The sequence below is a fragment of the Glossina fuscipes genome, unplaced genomic scaffold (assembly GCF_014805625.2).
Source record: "Glossina fuscipes isolate IAEA_lab_2018 unplaced genomic scaffold, Yale_Gfus_2 0, whole genome shotgun sequence".
NCBI lineage: Eukaryota > Metazoa > Arthropoda > Insecta > Diptera > Glossinidae > Glossina > Glossina fuscipes.
In genome coordinates this window covers 37,115,960-37,131,646 of record NW_023998414.1, presented here as the reverse complement: position 1 = coordinate 37,131,646, position 15,687 = coordinate 37,115,960, and the positions used below count along the sequence as shown (strand labels likewise).

General features: G+C 31.8%; 1 protein-coding gene across 1 annotated transcript in view; it reads right to left on the bottom strand.

The window, feature by feature from the left end:
• Window positions 1-13,732, bottom strand: part of LOC119644799 (kinesin-associated protein 3) — a 48,068-nt gene extending 34,336 nt beyond the window's left edge. Inside the window, exons 1-2 of the mRNA XM_038044536.1 lie at window positions 12,855-13,732; window positions 11,531-11,648 (exon numbers count right to left, since the gene is read on the bottom strand). Of these exons, the coding sequence (XP_037900464.1) occupies window positions 11,531-11,648; window positions 12,855-13,099 (363 nt within the window). The 5' untranslated portion in view covers window positions 13,100-13,732. The remainder of the gene's footprint in view (window positions 1-11,530; window positions 11,649-12,854) is intronic.
• Between the last annotated feature and the right edge of the window lie 1,955 nt (window positions 13,733-15,687).

Sequence of the window (15,687 nt, the reverse complement as noted above, 5' to 3'; positions counted from 1 at the left end):
AAACAAATTAAGTCATAAAGATAGACAAGCAGACAGACCAGTTTTCTTTTGTTTACAAAAAATACTTGTATTTTTAAAACAAAAAAGCAAACCTGCTTTCGGTGTCTTTTTTATTATTATTATTATTATTTATTTTTTTTTTTTCAACTACTCCTTTACAAATAAAGCAATAAACATAACGAGAGAAGAAATTCACATAAATATATATATATATATATATATATATGTATACTTATAACGCGAGGATGTTGTTTTGTTGTATCGTCTATAACACTCGCTTATATGCAGTAAAGGCTTTATGAAGCCTTCGCTCAGCACCATATTTTGCGTCCATTTATCATTTCACATCGTTACGTCACTTTAAATTCGAAACGAATTTTACCCTTGTCCATCATGGATCTACCTGTCCGTCTGCTGGTTTATCCACTTGGGACATGGATCGGTTAAAAACCTAAAAAAAAAAAAAAAAAAAAAAATTGTTGCCTGTTTGTCTGCCCGTCTATCTGTCCGCTTTGCTCTCTGTTTCCATATTTACACCTACTCATTAGTACTCTTCAACGAAACACATGAATGGTCATAAACGTTTAACAAATATGCCCAAAATTTTGGAAAAATATGAATTTACATACAGAGTTGCATATACAGAGTTATTAAATTTGATCCAAATAATTTTATACAAGAATTTTTTATGGCCAATCACAGGTCTTCTATCACGCGCTTGATTATTTTTTCCAATCTTGATAAATCTTATTACCTTGACAAGGACGAAGGGGGAGTGGAGGGGTATCGTATATTCGGTCACGGTTTCAATTCATTTTTTACGTATTTCAAATAAAATTTATCTTCTTTACAGCGAAGAGAGAAAGCTGATAATGGTTTATGGTTTTAAATAAATGAATAAAATAATTATAAAGTTTTGACGCGACGCACTGTTCTTTAGAGAGCATTTTAATGCAGTAATAATTCATGAAAAATTGTCAAATAATATTACGAACGTCAAGAAATGGAAGGTAAGAGTCACGGCCTATGTTAATTTTTTCTGTCAAGATTCGTGATATTAAGATTTTTTTACAATTTCAGAGAGAAAAAGAAATATATCGCCATCGCAACGATTCTAAAAGTTATACGATCGGTTGACTGCATAGCGACCGACAACAGAGCCCTCCTGCCTGAGATAACGATTCTGATTGCCAAATTATTATTTTGAAAAGATTAAATTTCTTAAGCTTAACTGTCTTCGAATATTCACATCATTCGATTTCAATAATCCTTCACTGGCCGCCTTCTCTCTGGAAAACCCAATACAAATTTTATATCCGATTTCTAATAAGAAAAAATTCAAAGTCATGTTTAAGTCTCATTCCTTCGCTTTTTGTCAAAGCCAAGTCCGAACAGGTCAAGTCAAGACAGGAACTTCACTACGTATTACATAGAATATATGCTTAATAACCTTTACTAACATTGTTATTACCTTCCCATCCAGAAACATATGCGAATAAGAAAAACCATTTTTTTAGTCCGTTACAGTGCCGTACCGCCAAGAAATGAAAACCATGGGAAGCGAGAGCAAAAATTTGGAAAAATTTTTTTATACCTCCAGATGAAGTTATGAGACCACAATCAGTGCAAAAGTTGCACTCAATGAACTGGCTTCAGTTGGGTCTGCAAAGAAATTCGTCTAGATAAACTTGAATGATTTTCATTCAAGCATGGGAACGGATGGAACGTTTCCATCCATTTCTGTAAACTGCAATTCAAGCCAAGCAAAAAAGCCAAATGATTATTATTATTATTGCGTGGAAAAAGTCGAACTGTGACCTAAAACATTCATTGTACCCCCTCATGTTCCCAGCTTGCTAGTCCATCTTCTTTAGCCGGGCGTTATAAATTATTCGCCAAACACTTATCCAACAGATCGTCTTGCATTCACATAGGATATGATGGGACGTTTCACTTATCGCTTTTCAGAATTTATATAAAGCACCATCAGAGATACCTATGCTGTTTAGGTTATAGTGGAAAGAATAATGACCCATGTAAAAGCCACCAAGCCGGCCAATTGTAGTTCGCTTCCTTCTTAACTCGAACTCAACTTAAATCTTTTCTCTTACTGTTGTCCTGCGCTTTACTTCCGATGTCAACCGGTTCAGTCAAGTGTTTTTTAGCCGCGTAGATATAATTTTTAGGATTCGATCCCATTTTGTGGACCCCTTTAACTATTTTTTAAATTTCATCTCACGCGTTGTGAAAAAGAAATCAATGAACGTCACGTTTACTCTTTCAGATTGAATTTTGAAATCATTATTATAATCTTTTAGCGAACTGAAAATGGGCATAGATCAATTGAGTCCACAAAACATATATTTATATATTATATATATATATATATTTCATAAGAATTTCAATGTGTTAAAATAAATCTAATAAAGATCTTGTGATAGGAAAAAAGATGAGGAAAAATGTTTAGAAAAATATTTGCAGAATTTTGAATGTTAAACCACCAACCAAGCACCAACCTTGACCGACGATCACAAGGTATGAAGTACATGTCGCGCCATTGCTACGAACACACTCAACACAATACGCAATACATTTTGACTTTGCTTAGTAAATTAATATGAATTACTTTTGTGTTATTATTCGTCGAAGTTATAATATTTAAGTGACGGTTGCATTGCACATTTAGCGAATTATTGTGATTTTACCAAATTAATTAACGCTTCAAGTGTTATTGGTGAGATTGCAACCAACATATATTGCATTTATTATTAATAAGGTAGTCAAGGAAAACAAATTTGTTGTTCAAAAAAAAAATAAATAAATAAATAAAAAAAATAAATAAAAGGCGCAATAGTTTGAAAGTGCTTTTCACGAAACATGAGAATATTATACAATACCCTCCAAATCAATATAAATGTATGTAAGTTTATTACATGTAACTGACATACATGAGCTAAGTATATAAGTATACTTGTCTTTAGTCTTCGCTGCTTGATTTATATCGCAAAATAATATATATATATATATATAGATATATGTATATATAGATACGTAAGCACGAAAATAATCAATAGTTATTATTTTCCATAGTTAGCACTTTTTCAGTTAAAACTGAAAAAAGCGAAGAAGCAAAAAAAAAAAAACAAGCAAGAAAACTATCATACGTTAGGTTGAGAGCGAACTACAAGACATATATCCATATTTAAATTGAATAAGAGGAAATTGTGACAAAGGATTGGGTTTGCAAGGATTTCTTTGCTTATTTTCTATAGAGTTCAACTCAATAAAGATTATATTTGAAAATTCTACTTGAGAAATATATATTTTTGATAAATTCTTAAACAAAAATATGTATATTTGCTCATAACTGATAAGAATATGTTTAAAATTTTTTCTCATTTTTTTTTTTTTTTTTTTTTTTGTTTTTTTTCCAAAGGAAATATTAGTGTAAGACGGCAGCCATAGTTACACAAGTGAACACTAGTGGACTGGGAATGATTGCCCAATCGGTCTTTACCGGCTGAACACTTCTTATAGATACGACTAAATATGGTCGCTACCGCACGGAGATTTGTATCCTCGAACACCGAACTTGGTAGTCGCTATTCTTAGCGTCATACGTTAGCCGAGGCACAAACGTTAGAAAGTAGTTAGTATGACACTACAGTCTAATAGTGAAGTATAAAAATCTGAAAAAAAAACAACAAATTGCTCGCTTATAAGTTTTTAACGGTTATTGATCTTGGGGCGTAAACTATATGAAATTGTTTGAATGAAATTGAGCGTTTTTTTTGTTGTTGTTTTTTTTTTTTTATATGTGTATTTTGTTTGCCGATTTATGTGTTTTCATGTATGACACACGACATTGAATGAGGTTTTGTTTTATGTAAATTGCCTCTAAGTTTACATGAATATTGAAAATTGCTTATAATGATGATGATGATGATGATGATGATGATGATGGTTTTGGTTGCAATTACAAGTGAATAGTTTTTACTTTTTTCTTTCGTTTTTTTTTTTTTTTTTTTTTTGGAAATTTTTTTTTCCGCTTTTTTTGCATTTTTTTTTTTCTTTTTTCTTATTTGCTTTCATTTATTTTAGAATTACTCTCTGCAAGCAATGGCAATTAAAAAAAAGTGAAAACAAGAATAAGAATAACGTGTAAGTAATTATTATTATTATTATTATTATTATTATTATTATTGCAAGAGAATGAATGGAAGGTTTGTTAGCATGTCATCGAAAACATGAACTGACCGTACTACAATATGTAACACACGATTGCGAAATTGAAAAAAATGAAAAAAATCAAACCATTACTAATAAAAACAGTTAAAAACTGAATGTTTCGTAACAGCAACTACAGCAATACAATAAAGCAAATTTAGAAAATTTACGCTTATACAGGACACATACGGACCAATATACACAAATATATACATACATAAAGAGGATACAAAAGAGGAAATTACTTTACTTATATAAATTTATACAGCCTTGAATATTTCGACAGTTAGTAAACTCATATACACCTACTGCCCATATAAAATACTTTGTAATTATTAGTTAACTGACATGAATCGATGAAGGAAAAATTTTATAGGTTATGGACACATTTTGAGTACTTAACTCTTAGAGAAACAATTCGGTCGCAACTATCACATCCATCGCCAAACAGGCGCTCATTAGACTCTTATTGCTTGAAAAGTACAAGAGATATATATCGTGAAATGAAATCCTTATTAATCCCGATCAGTCAGGGTCGCAGTAAAGGAGTAATAAATTGAACCCTATATGCGTGCATTTGCCTATGGATGATAGGTATTTCCTCCGATCCGTAAGCAATAGGTAAGTTGAAAAGCTAAGACTTTTAATTGATGTTCACATATCGGATGGACAATGCAACTACAACATCCACACCCATGGCCACGCAAGATAACAAAAATATTTAATATACAATGCGTAACAGATATTAGTTTGGAAATGGATGCAAAAAGCCTTAACAAAAAAAATGTCCGCGATTAATATACAGTCTAAGACTTGGCAAAACGCCAATGCAAAAACGGCCGGATCTCGTTACATCGATTCATGTGACTGGTAAGTGCAATCAAGGATATGCCGTAAAATTCTCGTAAAAGACTCTTTTTTTTTCTTGTTTATATTCGATCTGAAAATGTTTATACGTGATTTTGTAATTGCTAATCATACGCACACACACACACACACACACACGGCCGACAAATGTGGCAAACGTACAAGGAACAAGAAGTCATTCACAAAATATTTAAAATCCATCATCCTAAAGTCAATACCGCGTTCACGAACGAGCTTCGTCAATCGGAATGCCTGCAATGATGTTGATATGCGAGAAATGTTTACCCATTCAACTCAGTCAACTCAGTCAATTTTCCTCAATTGCATTTCTCACCCTTTTCATGTACAATTTCACTGATAAGCATTCTGATGCGTGGGCTTCGCAATTTTGCGTGCAAAACGCCTATTGACATTTATGAGTGTGTCTTTGCTATAACGGACAGACGCATAGTTTGATATAACTTTTAATCAATTTAATATTCTCATCTGATTAGAGGCGCTTATTGTTGAAGTTGCAAACGTTATGAGAGAATCAATATGCATTCATGATCGCTTAGTGAGTATGAAAACGCTGTAATACATGATTAATGAAACTATTACGCATTTTTTTTTGTTTTTTCACGGAACAATGAATCGACCGACATAATAAAGCATACGATGCACTCAAATCATTTAGTAAAGTGACCAATTTTCAAATGGATTTCTTTTAAGCAGTGCTGCATAGGACATCTTATTATTATTATTATTATTATTATTATTATTATTATTATTAATAATGCCGGAGAAACAAATTCTAAGATGAAACTCTTAAAACCACTAGCAATCTAAGGCTATCGACTTTTATTAAAAACTTTAACGCAGTTGAGATTCGAACCCACAACTATTGAGTTGTTAGTCGAGATTCCTTACCTTCGACCAATCAGACGGTTAGGACATCTTATTCTATATCTTTTTCATATGCAATCCTTAGCTTACGATCATGATCCATTACGAGCTATCTAATCATTTATAGTTTATCGTTTTAGCTATCGTTTTACTTTCGAAATCTTTCATAAATGTTTGTTTATTAATATTTTTTTTTTTTTTTTTTTTTTTTTTTTTTTTTTTCTTAGGAAAAAATGAAAAGCAATTGGTCACCTCGCTTGTACAATATTGTGTGTAGGTTTAGTTTTAGAAAGAGACAACATATGCACGCGCAATCGAAAATTCACCAAAAACCATAAGACCTAATGTAGAAGAACATATTGATAACTCAAACCAAAAAAAAAAAAAAAAAAAATGTTTTTGTATTTATTTGTTTTATAACAAAAGAAATCAAATTTTAATCTATTAGTCACTAGTAACGTACTATAAACAAAGCAGACGTGACGCAGAGCAAATGACCATATGTTAACTTTGAATTTTTTTTTTTTTTTTTGAATTTAATTTAATTACAAAAAAATATAAAACAGAACAAAACAGAATTTATATTGAATTGGAATCGATTTTTATACTTTACACTAATACTTTAAATTTGTGCGGATGTGTGACAACATCCGAAAAGAAATGAGATAGATTTGTCTTTTATTACATAGATCGATTCAGAATCGCTTCCTGTCCGTCTGTCTCTGCATGATCTCTGTCTACGTATTTTTTTGTTCAACCTACAGATCACAATTTACATGAAATTTATATACATCGACGTGCTTTGACCCAAAGACACTCCCCCAAGAATACTACTGAAAATATTAATCGTATAAGGATCACTATTTCCAGCGTTCGCCATTTAATGCCATTTTTTTTAGAAATCTATTCACGTAAATAATTTAATTAAACAAAGTGTTGTAGAGTATTTGGAGTTTTAATGAATAAATCCTTTACTATGAAAACCTATATTATGAAATCAACAATAAATAGGTGTATAGTGGGCGTACAGTGGCTGGGCCCATCCAGAAGATGGTAAGTGAACGTCTGCCTCAAACTGAAAGCTGGATAAAGTCGTTTGCCCTCAATTGCTATCCACTAATGTGAGCAAAAGAAGAGAAAAGCTCCTGAATCTCAATCAATTTTTGGACGAGTATGGTCGCGAACGGAATGATTTAATTTGGGGATCGTTTAACTCTCGATGAACTTCGATCTATAAAAACCATCATATAAACCATCATATAAACTATCATAAATTCAAAATACATTTTCCAAAAGATAGCTTCCTACTCAACCGACGCAAGAAAAATGTTATGCGCATGCGCGTAAGGTTCAAATTGTCCATATTAAAGGAAAACTATTTTCAAATTCGTTGCTGGCAGTACGTGAGAACATACATACATAAATTCGAGCAGCGGGAAACGAATTCTTACTGTCGTATATAATCAAATCAATTCGACGATTCGACGATACGCACATAGTGTGTACACGAGAAACGCTATTAATTTAATTTAAAAAAAAAAAAAAATAAAAAAAATTTAATTACATTAAATTTACTTCAATTGCAATTTGTTTGCTTGTTTTTCTTTTTTACCAATTTAATTAATATCATTAAAGCGGCTTAATTCAATTTAAGCATTTTGGCCTGATGTGGTTTTCAAGCCATCATGTCATTGCCATTGTGTTTTGTTTTCATCAAATTTTTTTTAACTATTTTCCAACTTTAACTAAATTAATTGAGAAAATTTGCTTTTCATAGACAACATTCTACAGCATTCGCTTAGAAACATATACCTATATGCATACATATGTATATGGTGTTGGTAAGTTGTTAATGGAAAATGTTTCCATGATGACGAAATAATAAATAAATTTATTTATTCAATAATTTACTTTATATAAATTTTATTGAGAGTGCGTAGACAATTACATATATACTCACGCTCCATCACGCTCAGAATCGCTTGCAATTTAAAGAAAAACTCACATAATTTGATATGGACGGCACCTCTCTAATTATCTTAAACTCTTCAATAACTTAAAGTTAACATATGACGAACAATCTTAAGAAATATTTATTTTAAACTATCCGGATCGTTGATCTTTTGTACTTGGCGATGATATTTTTATACCCATCCGTTGATGGGTATAAAAATCCTTCGTTAAGGATAAGTGATATATTCATTTTGTCGCAATGCCAATGTTTGCAACGCCCAAAACTAAGCTTCAAAGACCCCACAAATTATGTATATTGTTGATCAGCATCATCGATCCTCGATCGATTTAAACATGTCCCTCTGTCGGTCTGTTTGTCTGAGTCTGAATGTCTATTGTAAACATTCTCCTGGCCGCTAGAAGGAAGCTAGCGACTTCAAATTTGGCAGAAACATTGGAAGTTCTTGCACGCAGGTTAATATTGAAAATGAGCCAAATCGATCGAAGGACTTGACCATTTTAGGATAACGATGATAAGTACAAAAGCTTCGGTCCCGATCCAATTTAATTTCCTTACTTTAATTTTAATTTTCAATCTAACTTTAAAGTAATTAAGTAATGAATAAACTGGAATGTCTTTCTTAGTGAAACGATTTTATTCATTTCCTTTAAATCCATTGAGCAGAATTAGCCCATTTTTTTTATATCTCTTAGCATTTAGTATTCAGTATTTTAGAAATACAAACACTATAGTGAAGCACAGCCCATCATTGCCGCGCAGTTATCCATACACCGACTTTTCAAAATATATGGAAAGTATATGAATAGTGTTCGTCCTTAGGCCCACATAGGTCAGTGCACCAAATCTTATAGAAATATCTCGAAAATTATGGCCTATAGGTTGAGCACAAGAAAACAAAACTGACGGATACAAAAATGGATTCAGGAAATTATTGTAAAAATAATTCTGGATCGATCAGAATCAATCTAGATCCTTGTCTGTCTGTCTGTGTGTCTTGTTTTCTTGTGTTCTACCTACAGGCCGCAATTTTTGGAGATATTTTCTATAAAAGGTCGATCTATCTCAAGTCGTTGTGGGCGTTGCATACACTCTCGTAGCAAAAGTGATGTGGAGTGTAACAAACTAAGGACATGTGGCTGTGGTTCTAATAAATGCATTAAAAGTATGGGCAGTGTATTCGCAGATGCCGGCTACAGTAGTAGCCAACACAAATTCCTATTATATTAGCGTAAGCATGGACTCTACAAAACATTATCCACTCGTACTAGTCTGCTTTAGAAACTTACTCATTAAAATTATTGTTCCGTTTCAAACATCGAATACTTAGCTTTTAATGCTTACTTTAAATTGCAAGAAGAAGAGATGTTCAGGCATTTCAAATACTGATAGGAAAATAAATTTATTGTTATCACGAACTATGATCTTCAGCTAAGTAAAAATAATACAAAATAAATACGTTATTGAAAATTCAAAAAATGCACAAACGTTGGATTTTCTTCTTTTTTTATAATATTACATAATTATTCATATTTAATAACTAATTGGTTTTAGAAAAGAAAATCCCTCAGCAAAGTCGCAAATATCGTTAGAAAATGTAGCAAATTTTCGAAACCTAACGAAGAAAGTATGTTCTTAAATTCATTCATTTTTGTGCTAGCAATTATTGTTGGCAGTAATTTTTCTAATTACTATGCTCGTACGTCCTCTGTCCATAGGACATAAAATTAAAATCGAAACTGGTTGAAAAATATTGATTTAATTATACACTACGTCACTTGTGGCGCAAGGTATATGAAGTTCGTGCGAACGTTCGTAAAATCCAAAATTGACCTAATCTTGTCTGTCCGTCTGTCCGTCAAACGTTTGTTCATGTATTTGTGTGCTCAACTTTTAGATCGCAATTTTTGAGATATTTAGATTAACTTTGATATACTGAAGTGTTTTCGCTCAAGAGAAAACACTTTACTGAAAATTGTTCGGATCGGACCACTTGCTTGATCAGTCCGTTATTTTGAAGTTGTTTTACATAGAAAAATGTTGTAATTTATAGAATTTCGAGACAAAAATCGCTTAGTAATAGTATTAGTCACTCTAACTTGGTGTGAAAACTTCGGACCGGACGGGGCAATTTTTTGAAATTTTTACCTCACAAAAAAGACTTAGTTTCCAATATTTCTTGGTGAAAATATTTCCATAATAATGGTTTGACATAAAAATCAACCTTATTGAATTTGGACCACATAGATGTATTTTTTGAATCGCAACCCATAAAAGGGTTCCAACGAAAAATCCGCCTTTATATGCCAAAAAGTTCTAATTTTTATTATTTTGTGATGCAAATTGTCCTTAGTAAATCAACCATAGCGAATTTGAAGCATGAGAGATTAGTTCCCATACCGTACCATATATAGGTACGCTCATGAAAGGGTACTCTTCTATGACAAGAAAATCTAATTTCGGTTTGTTATGACGGAAGCAATTGAAAAATAATGAAACCTTTGACAAGTAAAGTAAGTTTATTAAATTTAGACCAAGTTGACGTTTGGGTATTCTTCGAGATGAGTGCTTTCATCAAAATTATGCATTTACATAATAATTTTATATGTATGTATGATTTTTGATATATTATTAATTAACCGACGCGATATAGGGTATCCAGTGATCGGCCTCGCGCGACTGCGATACTTTTACATCTTCCTTTTTTTTCATTACTATTAATTTAAAATATTTTATTGCCTACTTGTTCGAGATATTTAAAATTAACTTTTAATTGCCTACTTTTCAGCACAAAATTAAAGATTTCTTGCCTATTTTTAAGTGGAAAATATGCAATATTTTGTTGCCTATAATGAAAAGTAAGTTTTATATTTGTTGCTCTTACAAAAAACGAAAACTTCTCTAACTTTAAAAAAATTCTTAATGCAGTTTTTATATCCTACAGCATTTGTATATATTACGTTTGTTGGGATATATACTAGTCCCTGAACGATTTGAGATAGACTCACCTTTTATTGCACCGATTGATTCAGAAAATGATTGTAAGCTCATCAGTCTATCTCTTCATCTAATGTTTGTCCATGTATTTTTATTCTTAACTTATAGTTCGCAATTTCTGAGAAATTTTAATGAAAATTGGTACTTGCTTCATGGAGTCACGCTAATGAAAATGATTTGCATCGGACAACTTTTTCGACAACTTCTCTAAGTTAATGTAGGGTATTTGATAGCGGGCCGTGCCTCACTATAGTGCTTTTACTTGTTTTATTTATATGAATATGTAAAACTTTTGACATTGTTTTGAAGAGCACGATTTTTATAAGATCTTTGAAATTCTGGCAAAATTTCGTGCCTTTAATATCTGTCTATTCAAAAATCCACTTAAGCACGCTTGAAGGGATATACGTATGTATGCATACATTTTTCAAAATGTCTGTATTATTCAATTTTTTGACCATTACTTATGCGATAAAAAAAAAAAGCTATATAAGAGGAGATTGAACAAATTCCGCGAACGGTTAATGCATACAACGGGGGCGAAAATGAAGCAAAAATTAATTACGCAAATTATCGACTTACCTTCTTTTCACCAAGCATAGGATTATTGGGATCACCAAAAACAGTAGCCTCCAATTGATAGTTAACAATTAAAGCTTTATCAGAGGGATGAGGTTCAATACTGCCACCTTTCCAACGTCTGAAAGCATCATGCAACAACAACAAATCGACAACAAACAATCGTTTGTAAACGTTGTTATTACAAAAAGTTTTTTGTAAATGATGATACGGTGACGGCACGTAGCATATATTTGCGCATAGTATATATCAAAAGGGAGAAAATTCAAGAGAAATGTGTGTGTCCATAGAAAAAGTAAGGGAAAAGAGAGAATAATACAAAGGAAGAAGGGAGAAAAACACTTGCTTAATAATATTTTCAACTTTTTCTTTTCTCACACGCACAACATATTCATTTACGTCAAACTGAAAAACAATAAAAAAAAATAAAAAAAATTTAAAAAAAAAGCAGAAAACAATTAATTATACATAGAAGAAAAACTAAGCGAAAGTTCTTTAACAAAAAAAAAAAAAAATACAAATAAAAATAAAAATATTTAAAAATAATAATAATAATTCAAATACATAAATAAAAGCACAAACGAAGAAGAAGAAAATTCAACACACAACTCGCAGAGAGCATAAGCAGCAAGAGTACGAACTAAGTGTACGAAAGTTTTTTATACACACCACGAACGTGCAAATGTTCACAAGTGTGTGTAAAGAAAGCACTTACTTTTGCACGTTCGTATCTGTATGTACTCAGTGTATTACGTATATATGTACAAATGTTTATTTATTTATTTATTTATGTATGAATGTGTTTGTGTTGTGTGTGAGGCGGTTGGACGTTTTTTTTTTTTTTTTTTTTTTTTTTTTTGCTTTTGCCTTTCGGGTGGCTGCGTGCGCGGAAAATTTATATACACAAGAAGGAAAATCGGAAAATCGATAAAGCTGACTGTGAAAAGAAATTTTAAGAATTTTCTCTTCATTGCTTATTTTTCCTGCTTATTTTTTTTCTACTTTTTTTTTTTTCTTATGATCGGTTTCTCATTTTTTGTTCTTGTTTCAATTTTTCAAAAATGATTTTTTCCTTCAAGTGGCCAAATAACATTGAATTTTTTTTTGTTTAACACACTTGTTTTTAACACAGTCAAACACACTCGCTCACACAACATATCTATATATGTATGTGACTCTGTGCCGGCTATTAAGAATTTTCTTAGTTTTTCATTTTTTTACTTTTAAAAATCGTTTTTTGTTTTTTCTCTTATTTTATTTTAATTATTTTTTTTTTTTTTTTTGGTAAAAATTATATGCGATTGATTGCTTTTATAATTTCACTCACTTTTTAATAAATTTTGCATCATCAGTGTTTTGCATTTTTTTGGTATTTGTCGGAATTTTTAAAGATTTTCGTGCGACCACTTCCTCGTTGGTTAGCTGTTGTGGTAACTGACTCGATTTGTTTAAAAGCGTTTCGCAAAAATCGCGAACAACTGCATTAGCGATATAACAAACGTAATGAATTAGAAATAGTAAAAGAGCTAGACCCGCAACTACTTGAAAGAGAAGTAGCAGCACTACTGGCATACGATGACAGGCAAACTACTGCACGGTACGCTGAAGCACTGTCTGAAACGAATCCGTCCGTTTTTCTTCAAATGCTTTTCTACTAAAAAAAACGTCAACCGTTTGCCGAAAGAAGAACACCTTCTCGTTCCAATTTGTTCGTTTTTATGTTTTGTTTTTTTTGTTTTTTTTTTTGTTTTTATGCTCTAACCATCGTCACTGTTAGTTACTACTAATGCTACTAATAATGACACAGCTATGTTTGTTTGTTTTTTTTTTGGGTTTCGTTCTCAACTTAACACTGTTCTATCAAATGTAACGGTCATAAAACAGCCGACGAGCAGCACAAGATATAACGGTCTCTACGCTAGCACTGTTCGCAACGTTCTGATTGGAAGTCATGCGTCTTTTTGTATTATTAGGTGTTGTTTTTGACATTAACATTCACGCGAGTTTCGTTTGTTTTGCTTGCAGCGATTATCAGCATAAATACAAATATACTGCATGTGCAGTGTATTTTGTATCTGTTTTTGTTTCCTTATTTTTTTTTTTTAATTGTCAGTTGAATTTTGCTTTTTATTTATTTCATCAAAATATTATTACCCATAGAGAGTTATCGAGTTTCCCGTTTTTCGTAATAAACTAAACTAGCGGGAGGAAAACCCTGATTTTTAATAGACTTTTTCAAAATCGAATGTGCTTGAACTTGAAAAAAAATGAATTGAATGAGTGAATTTGTTTATAAAATATACAAAATATATAGAAAAATCTTTATTTTTTTTAAATTGGCAGCACTGTCACAAACATCTGCGTCAAATTTCACATCATAAACGTGATTAGTGTCTTAGCCGCGCTTGATTTTGTACGACACAAAAAGTATTTTTCTCAATTTTTATAATGGTCGGCCTTTGTTCAACAAAGTTGAGCTGCATTCCGTTTTGCTTGCGATTATTACGGAAGATAAGATAGATAGATCTACGCTCGGAAATTCTAATCGGAAACAGTCGAGCGAATAGCGAGGTTAAAACCGAAATAACCGCGCCAAAGTCACACAAAAATCACGATGATTTTAGCAGTTTTTTTCAGTTATCATTTGGTAGTGTGCATTGCACTATGAACACCTTCCGCCAGGTCAAATTTTTTGTTAATAAGGAATATTATTTGAGTGATTATGAAGGCGATGAAATTGATTTGAAAGAATAAACAACGATTTTTATGCCAATCAACAAATTCGCATTAAATTTCACACAGGGTAATACATAATTAATAAATAGCAATCGTGGTAAATTTGATTTTTTACATTTCTCCCTCTTTTATCCAATCTCCGTACCCAGCCATGCAATGAAAATGTATTTTCATTAAATTTGTGTGGCCATTCTCCCGATATTTATGGGTTTTAATAATTGTACCGACATTTCAAACTATTGTCGCTTGCATTTTCTTGTGAAAGAAAAAAAGGGTAGACGTGCGGTCTCTAGAGTCATATTTTGCCGATCAGGTATTCGCTACTAAGAAGACAGAGTGGTATTAGATAAAACAAAGCGAATAGCAAAATTTAAATACCATAATTATTGTACGCTACACCACTCATCGTACACGGGTATACTGAGCTTGTGCAGATGTATGCAATACCCTAAAAGATTTGAGATGGTCTCATTCTTTACCACATTGATCGGTTCAAAATCACATTCCGAATCGATTTAATCTTGCCAATCCGTCTTTCCATTTTGGTTTCTTTTGTTCAACCTATAGGCCGCAAATTTTCGAAATGTTTTGATAAAATTTAGTATGCTAACGTGTTTTGGCCTAAGGACAAAGACTATTAAGAATGTTACGGATGGGACCACTTACCATGTAATGCCTTTTAAAAAAAACAAGCACCTAAGCAAGTGTAGGGTGGTACAAGCTATTGAATAGCAGGTCGTGCTCTACTACGAAGTTTTTTTTTGCTCGGCGAAACGGGTTTCGTTTTTAATAGGGATAGATCTGTTCAAGCTTGTGCCCAAAGTTTATATATGATCGATTTGAAAGTTTTACGAATTATTGAAATTCAGCTTTAGTTCATTCCAACAAATAATCTAAATTTCTTTCCATCCATTAGATAAGGTCGCGATTGCAACTCTTACGATCTCGATTTTTATATGAATTTTTTTCATTTTCACGAACTTTGTAAAACTTTTTATTCATATTTAACTTAATTCGAATTGGAATTCTTTGATAAGAAAAGAAATAAATCAATAAGAGTAAGGTTACAAGCAAATTTTGGAGGAGAGTTTCTTTGCGCTTTCTAAAGGATCGCAGGTGCCACATGCATATAAATATATGGACAAACAGTTGTGTTGCGTTGAAGGCACTATTAAGACAACTATTTAGTCCTACCATGTTACCGTCACGTTTTATTCTTTTATATAATTGTTTTCCGCATCACTGCTCGTTTCTGCAGGACGAGGGACAATTCTAACCAACTGCTTTTTTATAAGGTGAATAATAAAAAAATTCGTGTAAAATGAAAAAAATCGATATATTCTTTTAAACAAAACAAAACTAAAAGTAACGTACAGTAAAAAATTCGGTCCATAAGCACATTCAACATATAAAAATTGAAATAA